The sequence below is a fragment of the Eumetopias jubatus genome, unplaced genomic scaffold (genome assembly GCF_037043125.1).
Source record: "Eumetopias jubatus isolate StellerSeaLion01/CBP00866 unplaced genomic scaffold, mEumJub1_p1.0 scaffold_4, whole genome shotgun sequence".
Classification (NCBI taxonomy): Eukaryota; Metazoa; Chordata; class Mammalia; order Carnivora; family Otariidae; genus Eumetopias; species Eumetopias jubatus.
In genome coordinates, this window is record NW_028274810.1 from 59255997 (window position 1) to 59276825 (window position 20829).

Below are 20829 nucleotides of genomic sequence, written 5' to 3' on the forward strand. Positions count from 1 at the left end.
GGAACTATAGATAAACAAAACATGACCCCTGCTCAGGGGGCACACACTTTTCACAGGACCAGATGGTCAAGGAAAGGCACCTTCCTTCCTTCTCTAAACCTCACACCAGCAATGAGCTGTGTCAGGCCTATGCTATGCCTGCTGGCCCACGGCCACATGGCCATACTCCATGTGAGGGGACAGCCTAAGACCCAGCAGCTTTACCCCAACAGCCTCAATGAGACAGCCTCGCTTAGGACAAATGCCCACGGCATTCATGGGGCTCACGGGGCTCACACAGATGACGGGCTGGCCGTCACCAGGAGATGATTAAAAATCTACCATTAAACCAAGCTGTACTTAGAGCAGACCTTTTTTAAAGTAGCTTTTCATCAGGGGATTGTATTTTCTTCTTGACAATTTCCTTAATGGCAAGAAAGGCTATATGTTCAAAGAACAAAGGAGACCCAAGGGCAAAGAGTAGAAGATTCTCACCAAGGCAGGGGCCGAGAGTGGGGAGGGAGAAGGAAAATTAAACAGGCAGAAGAGATGTGCCCCCACTTTTCTTCCTATCAAAAGCACCGGCGCTGCCCACGCCCACCTCCTCTCTCTGCCTTCTTCCCTGGGGGTACTGACAGTAGCCCAGAGCTCATTAAAGTCTAAACAGACTGATCAATACACACAGAATGGTGAATTGTCCATCTGCAAATTACCAAGCCCTTCATGAATATTTAAGGAACAAAACTAGGAACAGAGAGAAAAGAGAAACCAGGACTTTTATTTTTCCCTCCAAAAGGAAAAAAAGACCAAAGTATCTCTGTCCCTCCAGATCACCAGGTTCTAAAACCAAACAGTCAAATGAGACAAATGAGCATCTCCTCCTTTCCCGAGCCAGCGGGCGGACTGCAATCCAAGGCCACTCCACATCAACATCTGTCTGGCACAACTCAATGTCCCTGCTTTCTCCAAACATGCCACAAGCGCTTGCCCCTCATGCCTTGGCACATGCTGTTGCCTCTGAACAAAATGAGGCTCCTCCCACTTGTCCACCTGGAAGGGAGGACAGTCCAGCGACTCAGGGTGCAGCGTTGGAGTCACTCCCGCCTCTGCTGCTTACTAACTGCATGAACTTGGGTAAGTCACCTAACCTTTCTGCACCTGTTTCCTCCTCAGTACAATAGGGGTTGTAAAAGGACTACCTTCCTAGGGTCCTTGAGAGGATTCACATACACGATGCATGCTAACACAGTCTACATAGCACTGGGCACACATGAAGGCACAGGTGTTAGCTACGATTATCAGTGACCTCTTCCACATCCGGTCACATGTGACCAGAACCTCTTCATGTTCCACATCCTGGGTCCCGTCCACCTGAACCCCTCAAAGTTACTCTTTCCTCAGCTCCAGCCACAGCCACTGAGCCCCCAGCACCTACTGAGTCATAGTTTAGCCGTCTACTGGTCTCTGTCACTGGACTGTGAGCTCCTGAAAGGCAAGGCCTGTAGCTAAAGCATCCCAACATTGTCCCTGGTAGCAGGAGTGCACAATAGACGTGCTCAGCAGGTGGGAGCAGGGGAGCATACGCAAGGATAGAACGCCACAGTTGTGGCCATACCTTTGTGACAACACAGCATGCGGCCCAGATGTCCTCGGAGGACTGCTCATGGTGGTTGAACTGAGGCTCCCATTGGTTGATCGGCTGGTCTGCGAAAGCCAAAAGGATGCCCCTCTGGTCCACGAGAGCCGCACGCACACTGCCTGTTCCAACGTCCACACCCACGTAGTAGCTCCTTGGTTCCTGATCTCTGCCAGGCATTGTGGTCCCTCCACCTGCAGTAACCAAGGACAAAAACCACATGAAGACCAAGTGGGTCTGCAAAATCAGGCACAAAACACCTTCAAGTGGAAATAAAAGGGGCGCAGCTGACCAACTGGTGGCCATTTACTTATTCTACCCAACAAAATGGCCGAGTGCTAAAAGTATGTTAAGGGGCACACTGCGCTAGGTGGTGGGTAAACAAGACAGGCAAGGCCTCAGACGTGGAGTTTCCATTCTTGGAAGGAAGTCAGATGTTCAGCAGTTGCAAGTTGCATAATAATTTAAGCAAAGTCGTGATATTGGGTGAAAAGTGCTATACAGGTATATATGGGGCTGTGGAATCCAGCCAATCTAGAGGTAACAGACACGCATTTATTCTCACTGAATTTGAATCAGGAGGACAGCAGCCACAGTACTACAAAGTACTCATCTACCTCACCTACCCTGTCAACCACTCATTCCAAAAGATCTACTAAGTACCTATTACATGCCAAACACGGTGAAAAGTACATGCACCCCCTCTATTCTTCACTGGGACTCTAGAAGGAGAGTATACTCAAATCTCTACTTTACAGGTAATCAGGGGGAGACTCCAAGAGATACATGACTTTTCTCTTACAGCTAGGTCCACACACGTAAGAAAGTGTACATAATGCACATTGTACTGACGGGGAAACAGGTCTCGAAGAAGTGAAGAGACGTGGCGGCATCACTCACAAGCAGCCTGGACCCACGGTCTCCCCTCTGTGCACTGCCAATCCCAGGCCCTTCCAGTTCGTTCTTAACAGCTTGCGGGGTCGTTTTGGAGAAGAGGCAAATATACTGCAGCCGAGTCATGAAGTGACTGGGAATGGGGAAGGAGTCTCATGGGAGATAGAATCAGGAATTTGTTAGACAATCTGTTTTCTTTACAGACCCCTTGTGAGTTACAAGGAAATCGGACCAGAGAACACTCAGGAATTCCTTGGCCTTCACTGCCGCTCTAAGTCCCTCTGGTCAGATTAGCCCATATGACAAAGAAATCTCACAGAGGCTCTCATTTCCCAGATCAGCCTTTCACTGAGTAAGAACAAGCCCCCAAGACAAGCACGCCGGTGAACAGGCTACAGCTCTCCAGGTGAGCTCGGGGCAGTCTTAGCACCCGGAGTCTCATTTCCACAGAGAAAGCGGTTTGAGCCCTTCCATTGCAAAAAAGGTAATGTTGCCTCGGCAAAGTCACACTTGGGGATTCTAAAACGAAGCCAGCCCACAGATGTTCAGTTACTGCTTCCTGGATATTTATCCCAGTCAAAAACAGCTTCATTAAAAGTGATTGCTTCTGACTTAATCACAATGATTCCCCAATGGGGTCTGCTCCCTTTGGCTTGCAGGCTCCCAGGCAGGTGGAGAGGGAAGCAGGGACGCCACGGTGAGCACGTGTGCTACCTTCAGCTGGGCTCCAGCCTCTGCACTTTAAACCATCATCCTGCCTCCCTCGCTTCCAGGGTTTCAGGAGCTACACAGGACCCACAGCACCAGTTGTCAAACTATGCATTCCTTCGTCTTCTCCAAGCCAGGACTCACAGAAAATTTAAATAAAACAAGTCAAAGTAGAGCTGCTCCGTGTGAAACAAGGATGGGTCCAGCTCCACCCTCCCCGTCTCCCCAGAGCCATCCCTCTGCTGGGTCCTTTCTCGGGACTCAGGATGGCTACAATACGGCCTGATGCCCCGGGCATGGCATCCCAGGCCCACCAGGAGCTTCCCTCCGTTTGCGGCCGTCCTCGTCGTCAAACACAATCCTGCCCGTTCTTACACGAAATTCCAGACGTCCTGAGACCCCTCACAGGTTCTCAGGTGCATCTGCCCCACTGCTTTGTACTTGCCCTTCCCTTCCTAACCCCTTCCTCTCTTGTGTGCCTGGTGACCACATTTTCAGTTCCAACTCAACCATCTCCTCTTCAGGAAAGACTTCCTTGCCTTTCTCCGTCCCTTGGTGCCAGGAGAGTACCGCGTCCCTACGTTCTTTTATTTTTTTTTTAAGATTTTTATTTATTTATTTGAGAGAGAGAATGAGAGAGACAGAGCTTGAGGGGGGGAGGGTCAGAGGGAGAAGCAGATTCCCTGCTGAGCAGGGAGCCCGATGCGGGACTTGATCCCGGGACTCCAGGATCACGACCTGAGCCGAAGGCAGTCGCTTAACCGACTGAGCCACCCAGGCGCCTCCCTACTTCCTTTTAAATCCTAACCATTCTGAAATGTGATTTTTGGGGGTTCCAGGTCTGACTCCCTTACTGGCCTGAACCTGAAAAACAAAGGAACTTAGTGATTTCTGTATCCCTAGCTCCTAGCAGTGTCTGAGATAGAATCAATTTTCAATAAATGTGTACTGAATGAACAACTAGGTCGGTGAGGTCAATAGAAAACAAGCACGAAGAGGTTCATGCTTTAATAGTTTGAATTCCTAATTTTGTACTTATGGGTACTGGTGTTTTGCTTTGATTCTAATCTCTGTACGCTTCATTCATCCAATTAACAAATATTTATTGGATGCCTACAACCACATTTTATTAATTCTAGGACACTCATTTTTTTCACATTTTGCCTCTCTGAAATCAATGAATCCCACAATCGATGGCATCTTACAATTAATTGGTAACATTGTCTTTCTTATTCTTAGTGGTATGTGAAATAGCACTGCACCTCACGAATCCATGATTGACATTCAAAGAAACGCAGATTGGGCCAGGCACCAGGCACCCTGCTAAGAGCTGAGGATACCTTAAAGGATCAAATAGGACAGTGCACTGGCTCAGAGCTTCCTCAACATTCTTTATGTGCAAATAGGAGGAAGACTGACCAAGCAGGTGCTCAGCCTCCCACACTCACATCTTCACTTGGAACTCCCTCTTCTAGCATCTCACTGTCTCCAGCGTGAAGGCCCAGAGGTGCTGCTCCTAATACTGATCCTAGCATGCCAACAACCCTCTGCCCTTGGCTAGAACTCTCCAAGACTATTCTAAGAGAAACAAGGAATTAAGTAGGAAGTGAAGAGTCTCTACAAACGTTCTGGCTTACCCAAACTGACCAGCCATCACCCAGGCTTCTCTGCTGGGTAGGAACTGAAAATGTGGCCACCCACTCCTGCTTGGCCCCAGTGACGAGATAGATTCCCCCAGGGGGCTGGCCCAGCTCAAGCCTGGGTTCCTCACTTCTGACTCTATCTTCCTTGGCAGGGAGTGCAACACCTTATCACCCACCACCCAGACATCCGATTTATTTCCAGGAAAATCTAGAGGCAGATTTCTACTCTGTAGCTGACCCAGGACTTACCCCAGTTTTGGATCCATGTCTTCACTAAACAGGAAAGGGGCCCACCCTTCAGGAAAGCCCCTACCTCATATGAGCAGTGGAGCTTTACTATTAACTCCATTGTTGCTGGGATCACAGCTAGCCCCTGTGCTAACCCGGTGCCTGGCACAGAGCAGGAACTCGAGTCTTTGTGACTCTGTGCATCCCTTTAAAACCTATCCTTAGGGAATAATAAAAGGTACTATGTTTACTGTGTCTCCAATGCTCTGTTCAACAGCTTGCTTCTATTGCCATACCACTTTTAATCCTGACCTCAACTCCTGAAGATAATTCAGAAAAATATCATCCCCATTTTACTGATGAGGAAAATTGAGTCCCAGACAGGTAAAGTAGCTTGCTCCCGTAGGTCATATAACTAGTAAGGAATAGAGTTGACAGCCATCCCATTCCCTCTGGCTCCAAAGTCCTCAACCATTCTCAGGGTGCTCTACTGCCTGATTCTCCTCCATCTATTAAATGCCTATCTGCCAAGGACACTGCCTCCTTTGTCTAAGATTGGCTACCTCCCAACTCAAGCCGTGCACCTCGAGAGCCTGACCCTTCCCCAATGCCAGGCTGCCTCTCTCTGACAAACCACCCATTTCTAAACCACATTAACCAAGGCATCAGTCAGGGACAGTCAAACCCACGCGGAACAGGGCACCATACCTCCCAGCACTGGTCATGCACACCTCCCAGTTCATGTTTTTCTAAGAAATAGATCCTAATTAAGTATTTCAGGTTCACCATGTTTCCCATTACTATAGTTTTCAGTGATCTCTTTGTGATTGTTTCCACACCTGGACCCTGAAAGCAGGGAAGTAAGTTCAAGCCCTTGGGCGGCTTCCCTGAAACTTGACCCTGAGAGTTTTAAAAACCCTGCCACAGAATTTTCTGCAACTCAGATCCCTTGTCTTCCCCTCGGTGCCCTTTGTTCCTGGGTCACAAGTACTCTGCTGTGTCCTGGGCTCCAAACTGTATCCAGTTCCCCTTCTCCTCAACAAATAAAATAACTGCAAAATGGAAAACATTCCATTTTCTAATCTGCTAAGAAAAAAATAGTAATAAGGAGGAGGATAGTCTGTGTGTCTGGCACTTGCACACATGCCTTAATCTCTTCCAAATGAAACTCAACTGAGTTGGTAAACCTATCACCATCTTATACTTCAGGGGGATGGGGAAATTCACCCCAGGCACACACAGTAAACGGCAGCACCGAGGCTTGAACGCCAGCCTCTATGGCAAGTGTAGGGCTCCCTCCACAACACCAACCTATAACTGAAAACAGAATTCTTTGTTAACTTCTTCAGTAACAATTATCAACAACAAATGTAGCAACGATTAGCAATTAAGCTCTCTCTGCAAATCATGCACATGATTTTGTGATTGCATCTACTCCTTGCAACAACCCTGTGAGGTAGGCAGTATGAGCCCATTTTCCAGGTAAGGAGACTGAGGTTCTCAGCAATAAAGCTGTTTAAGGTCACACAGCGCAGAACCTGAGGAGCTGGGATTTGAGGCTAAGGTGGAAGGGCTGCAAAGCCCAATTTGTGAATGGTGAGGGTCAGAACTTTGGTTCTATCTCATTCTTTTTAGGCAAAGATGAATACTCTAAAAAGAGAAATTACTATTAGGGCTACGGGGACAGTGACAGGCAGACAGAAATGAGGACATGGACTGTGGGGACCACGAGAAAGAAAATAATAGAGAAAAATTCAAGCTGTGCTGGACACGAGTCCTGGGCCACCTAACTTCTCAGTCTGTAAGATCCTTCAAAGGGAAGAAACAGCCTCCCATCCAAGTCCCCAGCATGGACTGTGATATAGGAAAGATGTTAGGGTTCGAGGCCTATGGCCAAGAATGAATTCTTGAGAGGTCTTTGGTGCAAAAAGGTCGTTTTATCAAAGCACCATGGGACAGGACCCGTGGGCAGAAAGCCGCACTGGGGTCATGAGAAGTGGCCCATTATATACTTTCAAGTTGGGAGGGGGTTAGGGACAACGCAAGCCTCCCAGGTATTTTGGAAACAAGGTTTCCAAGATCCAGAAGGGGCTGGCTGTTGTTTGGAAAGGTCATTTATTATTGTTTAGTAAACCTCAGTCATGAGACCCTTCAGATGTATATTGGTGGGTCACATGCTTAGAGGATGATTGCCAACATGTATCTTGAGAGGAAGAGATAAAGGAAGTTTCCAAAGGAATTTTTTTTATGTTAAAGTAGACTTACAGGATCCTAGGGGCTGGGTTCAGATTGCCTTTTGCCCTTAGCCAAGTATTAACATCAAGGCAGCTGAGTCCCTAGAGGAAGGTCAGATCTGCCTATTTCAAGGACTTGTCAATGGGCTGTAGGTAGTAAGGAAATATTTTTTCTTCTGCCTTTGTTTCCCACATCAGACGGGACTCATTTTTAGCCCCTATTCATGATCAAAATACTGTTCCTATGATAAATATTTATACGGTTCATTAAGTAATAGCTTATATAAACATTATTAGTAATGTACCACAGGAAACCACAGGCTTCACAGCTGATTCTTCACCAAACATGTAAGTTGCTAAAATGCAGCATGAAAAAGGAAGAGGGACATGGACTTGGGAGGCTGTTCTTTGCAAAACTATTTCAGTAATTCTAAGAAGGGGGTCAATGCTACAAATACTGTGCTGAAAACCCACCATTTGGGGGTTGTTCTTGTATTTTTCCTTCCTCCTTTTCCCCTACATAACTTAATAGCAATAATACTGTTTCCTAAGACTACAATCCTCTAGAGTAGGTGAGCTTACCTTCAGTCCTATTTCTTAAAAAGCCACTCCTCCAGGACCAATTAGGTGACAGTGTGCACAGAAACAGTGTCCCAGGGATCGGAGAGGGAACTCAGTATCGTCTTTCGACGTTGATCTTTGGACTTTGCTGGGAGCTCAGGTACAAGAGTCCCACACAATTTATTTAGTTAGTCATATTGCAAACAGACAGTCGGTAAGGTTGGAAAGAAAAAGATAAACAATGAGTACGCCTGTCCACTCCAGTCTTCTAACAGAAAGAACTAAATAGCACTTTAAACAAATCACACATGCTGTATGTAAGATGGCAAAAAAGCTTGGGAGGGGAAGTAAAGAGCTAATCTGGCAATAATAACTGGTTGTCTATTGGTTTTACCAAGAATACACAGGGGGGAAAACAGTACAGGTCACTCACAGTTCTTCTCTTACCGTGAAAAGCTATCTCCCACAGCTCCAATGTCCTAGGTGTTTTGTGATTAACTGAGATTATATAATTGATTAGCATAACACCGGATGTACGGTACATGCTCTGTAAACAGCAGCAATTATCAGGGCCATTATTATGTCCCTTCCAACACCAAATCGCCTCTGGACACCTGCAACATACGTAGTCTAGACCTGGATGTTCGCCTGTATCTAACATCGCAAATTCCAGGAAACAAAGCAAATGTTAAGTGCGTTCTCTGTGCCGGGACAGTAAGGAAGCTAAAAAATACAGGAGCTCTGATTTTAGAGCTGACAATTTAATGTAAGAATCTGATTTTTGCAAATCAAGTGGTGATGACTCAAATTATTCCTAGTTTCTGTACTTCAAGCTAAACCGAATGCACCTCGCGAGCTACATATGGCAATAAAGTGGCTTCATGCTGCCACCAGAATCCCAGCCACACTCTCGGCCAAGTGTCCCTATTCCAACACCACCCTTCTCCACAGAATGCAGCGATGATGGCTGGCAAAGGAAGTACCAGTGGACTGTTTTCATCACTGTTCCAACCACTAGATCAGAAACTCCGTACTTTTCAGGATGCTGAGGATCTTGTCTATCAGGCCATTTTCAAATATAAGCACGAGGTGATTCAAGGAGGCGTATAGTATTAACAGTAGAAAGGCTGGCTGTTCTGTTAATGCAAAGTTGGATTCCAAAAGGCAGAGAAGTCAGAACTCACCAAACCCCCATGCCTGCCTCACAATGTGGCAGCCACAGAATCAAAACGAAGCCAGTTCTGGCTGTTAGCCAAAACCACCACCCTCCACCAGCCGCCCAGGCAAGACACGACAGCTGACACAAATACAAAATCCAACCATGTTGTGGACAAATGCAGAGCATAGGTCCTAAAGAAATCATGGGTGGAAAACCTGACTCATGAGAAGACATCCCCAAACTCCAACAACAAACAGTGCCCTAAGAGCAGATGAAACTTTGCATGTCCCACATCCTCCTCTGTACGACACCGCTGGATCCCTCTTCTTTTCAATCCGTGTGATCCCGGTAAAGCAACTCCTTATTTGTTATAATGCCTCCCAAGCTCCTTACAATGCCCTACCTAGCTATTCTCTTTGCAGCGAAGGGGAGAAGGGATGCCCCATTTATAACACCCATCGATGACGCACATGCCGTTTCTTCCCATTTACAGATGGGGCCGCTGAAATTCTGCGAGATCAATCTCCAGTTGATGGTCACAGAGCCAGGAGAGGAAGGAGGCTGTATTTAATCCAGGTTTGTCTAAGCCAGAGCAGGGCTCTTGCTACTACTGTCCCTGAAGTGACTTGGCTTTCCCTATGAACCAAGTGGCCTTTATCCTGGGCAAACTCAGAATGCCCTTCCAAGTGTGTTTATCCTACGAAACCTTCTTGGATACTCAATCATTAGAAATGGCTTCTCCCTGCTCTGATTCATAAAGACTACTTTATGTCACTATACATGCTACTAGAAGCAACATTAGATATTAAGGGAGAATGTTCTACCGGCTACTTCCTTGGACCTGCTGATAGGCACAGTGTAGCTAAAGATAGTAACAGGGGAAGTACTGGGTTGTGGGGGAGGGGAAGATGTTTAATGTATAAAATAGTGAAATACCTTTCAAAATAAAAAGTCTCTAAGGACTCTGCCCCTGGAGAGTTCCAGAAGCACTATTAGCAAGCCTCTCTTCTATGTGAGGCACCCTGCTCCTCCCCCAGGACAATCTCCCCCCTTGACGAGGCACGTATATGGAGGGGAGAAGGTTGATAGAGAGACACCTCAGACAAGGGGTCTCGTCGGAGTCAGTCTATCTTCTACAAATCCAATTCACACTGAGTTCACTAAAAGCCAGAGCATAAATCCAATGGACTCACCCTCCCATGCCAGGGCCCTGGAAGCAGAAAAATAGCAAAAAAAGGAAGAAAGACAGTGAGGGCTGGTGTCCCGCTTCTAAATGCAAAGTTATAATATTTTAACCCCAATATGCCAATTACCAAGCTAAGCCCATAACAGGGAAAAGTGTACACACACTTAGTCATTTATTATTACATGGATTCTTCTTTTTGGAACATGAATTCCTGACCTCTGAGTTCTGAATAATTTAAATACATGTGTAGTTTCTCTCCCTCTGTCACTTTCTTCTCCAAGAGGCTGCTGTTGATTTGCTGACATAATTAACTATGAAATGATTTTCTACAGAACTAACCAGACCTTCAAAGCAAGGCCGTTATCATTAGCATACTGGCCGGAATCCATGGCTTTTCTGAGAAAAATCACTCAAATTAAAACAACAGAAGAACCCACCAACTTCAGTGACTGCTGTCAGATGTCAGCAAACTCAGGAAAGGCTCAGGACAGTATTAGCTAGAACAACAAAATCCCTTCCCCACACAATCTCCCAAAACTCCTTCGTCAGAGACCAGGCTCAGCCAGAAGCTAGCTAAGGTCTTTGGCCTCTTCTTGTGTTTACCTATTTATGAAGCATGACCAAGTGGATTTAAGGTCCAAGGTGAAAGGCATAAAGAACGAGTTATTTGAAGATTAAATTTTACACTTGGGGAACTGGACGGTGCCTTTCACAAACAGACCCTGTTGAAATTACCAAGAGCTACAGGACAAGTTCAAATTGCTGACTACAGCAGTGCTGCTTCTGCCCAAAATAAGCCCAAGAACCTCAAAACTCTGGCTCCTGCCTTCCTCCCTAACCTCACCCCCCTACCCGCCTGCCCCCCAATCTCAACCCCCTATACTCAAACCCTGGGAACTGTTAGCAGTCCCTCAAATGAAGGTTTGGCACCTTTGCTCATACTGTTCCCTCTTCCTATAATGCAAAGAGTACAAACTTGCAGTTCACAGAAAAAGAAATACAATGAATACATATGAACCTTTAGCCTCACAAATAATGGAGGAAATGCAGTATAAAACAATATAATTTTACATGTAACAAGTCGGCAAAAATTGAAATTCTGATATTAGTGTCAGAGATTGGATATTGGGCTGAATGGGCCCCTGATTGGTCCCAGTATATGTTGCATCCGGGGAGTTCTCCAGGCAAAACTCTACCGAGTTTTGGCAAGAGAGTGGGGAAATAGGCAGTTTCATACACTTTTAGTGACAGAATAATGGGCTCAGCCTTGTCTAGAACAATCTGCCCATTTTTAAAAATTGACCCTTTTACCCAACAGTTTAACTTCTAAGAATTTACGGATTGGCAAAAGAGAGATATAAAAAAATGTACACTACAACATGTTTTTGTCAAGGCAAGAGCACACTTATAAAAACTCTGGAAACAAGTTAACTGTTAATTAATAGGGGACTTGCTAAAACGTATACATAAGGAGCTATTAAAACCAATGAGAAGGAGCTAAAGAAAAACGCTAATGATATGTTATTAAATAAAACAGCAAGTTCTTCAAGATGCCAGTATGACCCCATTTGTGCTATTTTTTTTTTTTTTAAAGACGACTATCGGTGGTTCTCTAACTGGTCTCCAGCAGAACAACATCAGCATGGCCAAGGAAGGCATTAGAAATACAAATTCTCAGGCTCCAGCCCAGATCTACTGATTCCGAGATTCTAGGAGTGCAGCTCCAAGGCCAGTGCCACAGAAGCCCTCAGGCGAGCCCGACCCATGCTACAGCTGGACAGCCAATGCATCCTATATAGACCTAAAAGATGAGATTCAGGAAGAACACCCAAGCTCCTGCTTCCCACAGGGACACCCAGGGAAAAGAAAGGTCGTGGAAACTTGGAGGGCAATCTCTAAATTCCTCTCTCCCCTGCCAGCGTTTTCACAATGATCAGCTGTTACTTTAATAAGAAGAAGAAAGATCTTCCTAACACTGAGTGGAGCTCTGCTTTGCATGGCTCCCACCCTCCACGCCTCGTCCCACAGGATCATCCAAACCACCTAATCCCTTTTAGGTGAGCTAGCCCTTCAAATGCTTTGAGATGATTCTTGTGACCTCCCAGTGGTCTTCTTTCCTCCAGGCTATAGATTTTCGGTTCCTATAACCGCTCCCCTACGCCCTGGCTTTTTCTAAAATAAAAGGAATGAGGCACACTTGATACATTCCCCAAGAATGATCTTCAGACACTCGTGTTTCCATTTGACATTGTGGGGAGCTGAGGTAAGTGGACTAAGAGGTCTTTACCTGCCTGGAGAACCCCCTGGATGCAACATATACTGGGACAAATCGGTGGCCCATTCGGCCCAATACCCAATCTCTGACACTAATATCAGAATAATTTGTTCAGGAGAAAAGGGAAAAGTTGCTCGAATATCTTCACAAACTGTCTATGATGGAGGGTTCTGAGGGAGCCCTCATCAAGTACCCTAGTCTTCTCTTCCTAGGTCCCTAAAATTAGTGTGACCTGTGTTTTATCAGTATGTATCTTCACATGAATCCAAATGTTTCCTGAACGTATTTTGAGCCAAGCCTCATCTTGGATCAATAAATTTCTTAGGAGTGCTTACTCTGTTCCAGGCCTGGTACCAGTAACTTAGGACACTGGCTTGCTAATAGCCAACAACCCTAGAGGGGTCCAGAGTTAGCAATAGGGTAACTAAGGTTTTGTGCACTTGGGTTACTTGACCGCCGTCACAGAGCCAGTAAAAACCAGAGAGGGACTTCAATCCTATGCCCCCTCCTCCAAGCCACACAATACTTCTAAACATTCTAACAGTAGCCTCATTTGAACATCAGAGTTGGCCAGAAACTCTACAATCCCAGAATTTGGTGAACTACACCGAGATTGGTCTGTTGAAATCACTCTTAATTTTTTAGAGCATGTTCCTCTCAGCCTTCGTCCCCCATAATCCACCAGTAACTGAGTCCTTTTTTAAACTCTCCATCCTGTGGCCAGTTGAGCAGAATGCAAGCTACTCAGCTGTCAGGCTGGTCTGCAACCAGAGGCCCAAAGCCAGATGGCCAAGGGACTGGTAATACATTGAACCTGAATGATTTCTACCTCATTTCCCTATTCTCCCGAAACGCACCCCACACATACATCACTGTATATGTACCCGCTGTTTGAACTCCGCTTCCTGCATGTTGATAAAGGCCTCCTCAATAATTTAAGATGATGGGGGAGGGGGGTGTTATAGGAGTCTCCTGGGAAAAGCATGCCTAGTTTGGGAAGGAAATCTCATCATTTCTCCCTCACATGTCAAACCTACTTTTCCCAGACATACAATTCCTTCTCTCCTCTCTCTCAGTGAGTGGCACCACCAACCACCGTGCTACTTAGCCAGGCATCTAGAGGTTATCATGACTCCTTGCAGTTATTCTCAGCTTCCCCCACTCCTACACTATATACTCAAATCCTTTTCTGCCTACCCTGTGTCCTGGGGACTATAGTATGGATCGCCCAGCACTCCAATCCTCTGTCCTCTAGTTGGGTTTGGCCAATGGAGAGCACTAGCTTCAAGGAGGAAAGGGAGAAAAGTCAGGACTCCCTTTGCTGGGAGCTGAAATGAACTACCCGATCTCTTGAACTAAGGTAATGAATCCTCTCAAGGCAGCTTTCTGCACATAGTTACTCCTTTGGGGTTCTGGTAACCATTCCTCACCTTGCCCCTTTAAATAGAAGGATAGAAAAATCCTGTTGTTATTAGCCCTAGGGATGATTCAGGTGGCCCTCATCTCTCCTCATCTCTCTAAATAGTTCTGTTACTGAAAATTATCCTAATTGGAGGGTGTCTTGTTTCCTTTTGATCTACCTCCTGCAATGTGCCCTTTCAGGCCTCGGGAAGTAAGTGGTCCCATTATTGCTGATGCCTGGATACTTCAAAATCCCTTCCTCACATGCTCAAATAGTCCCTTCTTAAAACAACTTAAAAAAACAAACAAACAAAATATAGGAAACAAGGGTTCTCACCACACTGGACGTTAGGAAATGAAGTACAGTGATCCCAGCAAGGTGGGGGGAAAAAGAAGTGTCCTGAATTGGCTCAAGCTTAATGCATGGGACCATGGCACAGGAAGCAGAAATCAGGCCAAGCCCTGCAGTCTCCCTGAGTGGAGGAGACAGAGTCAAGAGTTTGCAGAAAACAAGAGGTTAGGTTTCTTGGGGCATAGTACAAGAAAGGAGAGAGTTGCACAGAGGGAGAATTCCAGAGAACTGCAAAGGGTGCTCCTCAAGTATTCAGTAAAGTACCCACCACTGTAATGCATGTGAGGAAACCATCTGAGCCAGAAGCTCCCAGAGTAAACAATCAGTGGATTTCACACAGTGCCATGAATAGTGCCTATTCACACCAGCCAGAGTGGAAAACCTTGTCATTGATAGGGCACTAGGTACAGTACACAGAAGGGTTTTACCTCAGCAGTGAAGAAGAATGAGCCCTGGTCCCACCTAACAAAGCTGAAAGCAAGACTCAAGAGAATCCAATGGTTTCCTAATACCTCACACATGCCCCAGAACAAAGTTCAAGTGTATTTATAAAATTACAAAAATATCTAGCACCAAACAAGATAAAATACATGATGTCTGCTATTCAATCAAAATTTACCAGGCACACAAAGATGCAGGAAAAGACTATCCAAAATGAGAAAAATCAATGGGCACTAACCTAGAATTGACAAATTTGATAGAATTAGTAGACACAGATATTAAAACAGCTATGATACCTGTATTTCATATGTTCAGAAAGCTAGAGAAGAGACTGAACTTGAAAGTCCAGACATGGAAGATAAAAAAGACTCAGGCTGAAATGCTAAAAATGACAACCAAGATGTCTGCAATGAAAAACTGAATGTACAGGATTGGACAATACAGAAGAAAGGATTAATGACCTTTAAAAAATAATAACAGACACCATCTACTAACAAAGAGAGAAAAAAGATTTTTAAAAAATAAACATAGCATCAGTGAGCTGTGGAAAAACTTCAAGTAGCATAATATATGTGAAACGGGAATCCCTGAAGGAAAGAACAAAGAAGGGGTCAAGAGCAATATTTGAAAATATAATGGGCACAAATCTTCCAAATTTGATGAAAACTATAAGCCCACAGATTCAAGAATATCAATGAACCCCAAGCACAAGAAATATGAAGAAAATTAACCCAAGAAACATCAGATTCAAATGGTTCAAAACCAGTGATAAAGAAAATCTTAAAAGTAACTTAGGGGGAGAGGAGACGACAATATGCACAAAAGAAAGAAAAATATGAGAAATCAGAAATAACAATGTAAACTATGAGACAGCAGAGTAAGATTTTTGAAATACTGAAAGAAAAAACTTCATATCTAAAATTCTGTACCTTGCGAAAAAAAAACTTTCAAAACCAAAGCTTTAATAAAGACTAATTCAGACAAAGAAAAGATGAAAAAAATGCATCACCAGCAGAACTGCACCACAAGAAGAGGAGGGGAAAATGACAGCACATGGAAATCTGGATCTATAAAATGGAATGAGGAGCACAAGGGTAACTATGTGGGTACATAAATTAAAAATTACTTGAATGTCTTAAAAAGATAACTGACTTCTTAAAACTGAAATAACCACCACTTAAACTTAACTTAAACTTACGTATAAGTAAAACGTACACATAAAACAACAGTAGCACAAAGGCTAGGAGGCAAGAATTATAAACATTGTTATAGGGTTCCTATATTATATGTTAAGTGGTATAATCCCACTTGAAAGTTGACTCTGATAAATTAAAGGTGTATACTATAAACCCTAAAGCAACCATTAAAATAATACCAAAAGAAACAGTTATGCCTAATAAGCCAATAAAGGAGGAAAAAATGAAATTATGAAAAAACTAATCCAAAAAAAGGCAGAAAAAGAGAATAAAAAGAACAAAGAACAGATGGAACAAATAGAAAAGAAAAAAAAGCTAGATGGTGTATTTAAAACAAACCATATGAATAATTATATTAAATATAGTCTAAATATCCCCAATTAAAACACAGAGATTACCAAGCCTTACTTAGATACCCAGTCTAACTATATGATGCCCACAAGAAACCCAGTTCAAACATAAGAAACACATAGGTTAAAAGTAAAAAGACAAAAAAGATATGCCATTAAACAACATTCAAAAGAAACTAAATCATTATCATACTAAGCAGACTTCAGAGCAAAAATAGTACCAGGTATAATGACTGAGTAGATTTCAGAGCAAAGAATATTATCAGAAATTAAGAAATAATAAAGGGGATGATTCACCAAGATAACCTAACAATCCTAAATATTAACACACCTAATAACAGTGCATCAGAATACATAAAGCAAAATCTGTTAGAACTGCAAAGAGAAATGCATATATCCACAATTATCCTCAGAGATTCTACTACCATTCTCTCAATAACTGATACAGTAAGTAAACACAAAATCAGCAAGGATGTAATGTACGGTAGTCAATAAAGCTGACATAATTGATATGTAAAAAGCACTCTATCCAACAAGAGCAGAACACACATTCTTTTCAAGTATACATCATTTACCAAGACAGACCACATTCTGGGCCATAAAACAAGTCTCAAGAAGATAAAAGGATTCAAATCATACCAAAGTACCTTCTGTGACCACAACAGAATTAAATTATAAATCAATAATAAAAAGATGAGCGCAAAGTCCTCAAATATTTGAAACTGAATAACACACTTCTACCTAACACACGGATCAAAGAAGACATTTAAAAAAAATAGAAAGTATTTTAACTGAATGAAAATAAACATATAGCAAAAGTTGTAGGATGCACTTGAAGCAGTAAATTTATAGCATCAAATGCCTATTAGAAAAGTCATCTCAAATAAATAATCTTAATTGTCCACCTTAAGAAATTAGGAAGAGTCGGGGCACCTGGGTGGTTCAGTCATTAAGCATCTGCCTTCGGCTCAGGTCATGATCCCAGGGTCCTGGGACCAAGCCCTACATCGGGTTCCCTGCTCTACAGGAAGCCTGCTTCTCCCCCTCCCACTCCCCCTGCTGTGTTCCCTCTCTCACCGTGTCTCTCTCTGTCAAATAAATAAATAAAATCTTTGGAAAAAAAGAAATTAGAAAGAGAAGAGTAAAAGGAACCCAAAGTTAGCAGAAGAAAGGAAATAATAAATTTCAGAGGAGAAATCAGTAAGTTAAAAAATATAGAAAATAAATAAAACCAAAAGTTTTTTTTTGAGAAGTCCAATAAAATTAATAAATTTCTGGACAGAATGATTAGGAAAATAAAGAGAAAAGATAACAATGTTAGGGTTATCTATATTAGGAATGAGGGAGATGAAATCACAATAGATTCTATAGATATTAAAATGATAATGAGGGATTATGAGCAGTTTAGATATGTACAAATTCCTTAAAATACAGGATCAAACCTCACTCAAGAAGAAAGAGATGATCTGAATAGTCTTATATTATTAAATCAATTGAGCACTCCCTCGTCACAAAAAAATAAAAATAAACTCCTGGCCTAGATGACTTCATAGGTGAATTCCATCAAACATTTAAGGAAGAAATAAACCAATTCTGTAAAAAAAAAAAAAATCCATATATAAGTGGACCTGCATTCAAACCCGTATTGTAGGGTCAACTGTATTCTCATCTCTCTCCAGTTCCAGAACTATTACTCTAACCCATCTCTCACCTGTATTATAAAAGCCTCTCTCCAGTCTTCACCTCACCAATTCCCTCTCCACCCTGCGGCCAGAATTAACTTCCTAAAACACACATCCATGTCACTTCAGACAGCTCCTGATTGCTCTGGAGATATATTTCAAACTCCCTTACTATGACTGACCTAACGCTCCCTGGGCCTTTTCACCTTCCCCAGCCTCCTTTCTGGTGATTTCCCATCTCACCCTATCCTGCCCAGCCACACTAGTCAACAATGTGCCAGGTTATATAGTTTTGCACATGCTGTTCCCAAGTCAAATAATCCCCTGCCCTTTTGTCATTCCCCAGCCCACTCATACTGAGGCTGTGAAATTCTGCTCAGGGTATTATCTCCTCTGGGAAGTTTTCCACAAAACCCCACATTGGGCTATCTGCCCTTCTCCCAATTCCTGAGAATTTCCCACATACCTTGCCACAGCACTCATCTTGGTATCATATAAGCTCCCTCGACAGACTAGACAAGCAGACTTGAGTGAAAGACTAAAAGTGGAGACCAAGTCTTGCTCATCTTTACTTTCCCAGAGCCTACCACAGTACCAAGTCCAGAATACGTGCCACAAGGTTAGTGAACAAATGAATGAATGAAAGACCTGGTTTGGATGACCCCTTACACCACCAGCTGGGTTGATCCTGTATTTCTTCTTATAAATAGATGGGCAGGTGAGGCTAAATGATCTCTGTAGTGCATTCTGGTAAAATAATTATTTCAAATCCCCTGGCAGGAGGCCAGGGGTCCCCACTCTGGCTGGGCAAGATTCATTACTTCGAACTGTTTTCAAAACCAGCTGGTAATTGACTGTGATTTGAACTAAGTGAAAGGTTAGGGAAAGAGAACCAGATTCCAGGAAAAGACAAGGCCCACAGCAAAAATTAACACAGCCTGGAAGAAGGCCCAGTCTCCTCCTAGTAAACTTCTTAATTTCATCCAGAAAGACACAGATCTCCACCCTCGGGGTTATTCCCTTCTCCCAGTACACATGTTTTGATTTCCAAATCCAGCAAGGGAGGCTCCCAAGCTCCCTTCCCCTCAAAATCAATCCCCAGGCCCTTCTCACCCTCTCTGGTCTGTTCCCCCATCATCCTTAATCAACAGTCCTCTGGGCCGCCCACATGCAGGTCCTCCTCAGCTGATCCCTCCAAGAGCCAGGCCAGTGATCATCAGATCAAGAGCCAGGCAGAAGGCCTCATTAACAGGAGACTCCCAGAAGACCAGGAGGCGGTCAGAAGGCTGCAAGACCCAGCTGGCAACATAAAAAGTAAAAAGAAAAAAAAAAAAAAATCAGGATATACATTTGGTGGATCATTAAAAAAAGGAGAAAAGCAAGCAAAACAAAGCAAAACTGTACCATCTGTGTAACAGCCACAAAGCTAGAGAAGACATGCCTTCTTTCTGATTTGCAACTCAAAAGTGTAATCACTTCCTCCCTCCAGATCTCCTATTTTAAAAATTAACCTAATGCTCTTCCATATCTTGGTAATGACTGACCCTTTAATTTAGGGACGAAATTAGTTAAGACAGGAGAAGTGCTTTCGTGGAAAATAGCCAATGATTAGGGAATTCACCATTTTGCATCCTGTCCATCCTTAAAAGAAGGGAAGTGAATTAGAATGGAAAGATAACCCTAGGCCTTTCCTACCCAGGATAACTGTAACCAAACAGCATTATACGATCTAAACTAAAATGCACCTCAAACATTATCACAAGCTGCTCTAAGCGTTTAAAGTTACAAGCAGCAGCACTGGCCTTTAAAAATCTCTTAGGTAGCCAGATTTTTATTAAAAGCTCAAAATGGCCTGGGAAAAATATCCTAAAGTAAGGGTCCAGGGCAAAGGAAGGGGGAACGGGAAGCTGGAGTGAACGAACAGTTAACTGGTCAGGGATGGCAGAGGACCCCGGGTTCCCGACATCTCATAGGAAACCTTGGGGATGCAGTAAAGGCCGACCCTTCCCTTGAGTGGACGGACGCCTCACCCAGGAGAGGACACAGGGAACTCTACATCGTCCCGGGGGCCGAGGCTGGCCTGGCACGAGACTTAAAGGGACAGAGTAGGACGAGGAGGAGGAAGAGGCGGCGACTCCGGGAAAGGGGAGGGAGGCTTGGGCCGGGTGCGCTCTCGGGTTGGAGAACGTGGGCGCTACGAGCCTGCGCGCCTGCAAAAGCCCCTGCTGCACACGTGGGACTGGGAGGAGGGTCACTTACTTGTCCAATCTGAAATTACATTTTAGCTAGCGGGGCTCTGCAGGTTGCCGCACCGAGGTGCACCGCGCAGGGTAGGGCGGTCCCCGGGGGCGACTGCGGCTGCACTCCGCCCCCGGCCCCGCCCCCGCCGGACGCAGCCCCTGTAAAACGCGCCCTGATTGGCCCTTTGAACCGCTCCGGGGATTGGCCCGCGCGCCCGCCCCCGTTGCCTGCAGCCTGGCTCGGCTGCCTGGGGGCGTGGACAGCAGCCCCGCCGCGGCTCCTCCCACCTCTTGGACTTTCAAAGGCACCGAGCTGACTCACGCAAACTCTCCGCAGCCTCTGTTGCGTGTGTGTGTATGTGTGTGTGTGTGGAGTGTGTCCCCTATAACGACTTCTCGACCATTTACTGAACGCCAAGACTGTTGTAGGCGGATGAAGTTAATAATAATAATAATAACAGTAATTACCGAATGCTTACTTTGTGCCAGGTCTTGTTTCTGATACTTTACATGAATTTATCCGTCTAATCCTGTGGCCAGCCCTCTGAAGTGGTGTCACAGTCTTCAAATCTACACAGCAGATAGGCCCGCTTTGCGCAAGTTACAATCTGTGAGCCGTGGACACACCCACCTCATTTAATCCTCGTGATGCTTGCCTTTCCTG

At 44.4% G+C, this 20829-nt stretch overlaps 1 protein-coding gene across 9 annotated transcripts in view; it reads right to left on the bottom strand.

The window, feature by feature from the left end:
- FGGY (FGGY carbohydrate kinase domain containing) overlaps positions 1–20281 on the bottom strand; it is a 418161-nt gene extending 397880 nt beyond the window's left edge. For 7 of the 9 annotated variants that reach the window (XR_003609898.2, XR_003609900.2, XM_028106807.2 and 4 more), the window contains exons 1-3: positions 20185–20281; positions 19039–19224; positions 1595–1809 (exon numbers count right to left, since the gene is read on the bottom strand). Coding sequence is in view for 7 of the 9 variants with exons in the window: in XM_028106807.2 (XP_027962608.1) it covers positions 1595–1809; positions 19039–19063 (240 nt within the window). In the remaining 2 variants the exon portion in view is untranslated. Of the gene's footprint in view, positions 1–1594; positions 1810–19038; positions 19225–20184 lie in introns of those variants that run through there. The other 2 variants (XM_028106803.1, XM_028106808.2) reach the window with 2 other exon arrangements.
- Positions 20282–20829: the final 548 nt, after the last annotated feature.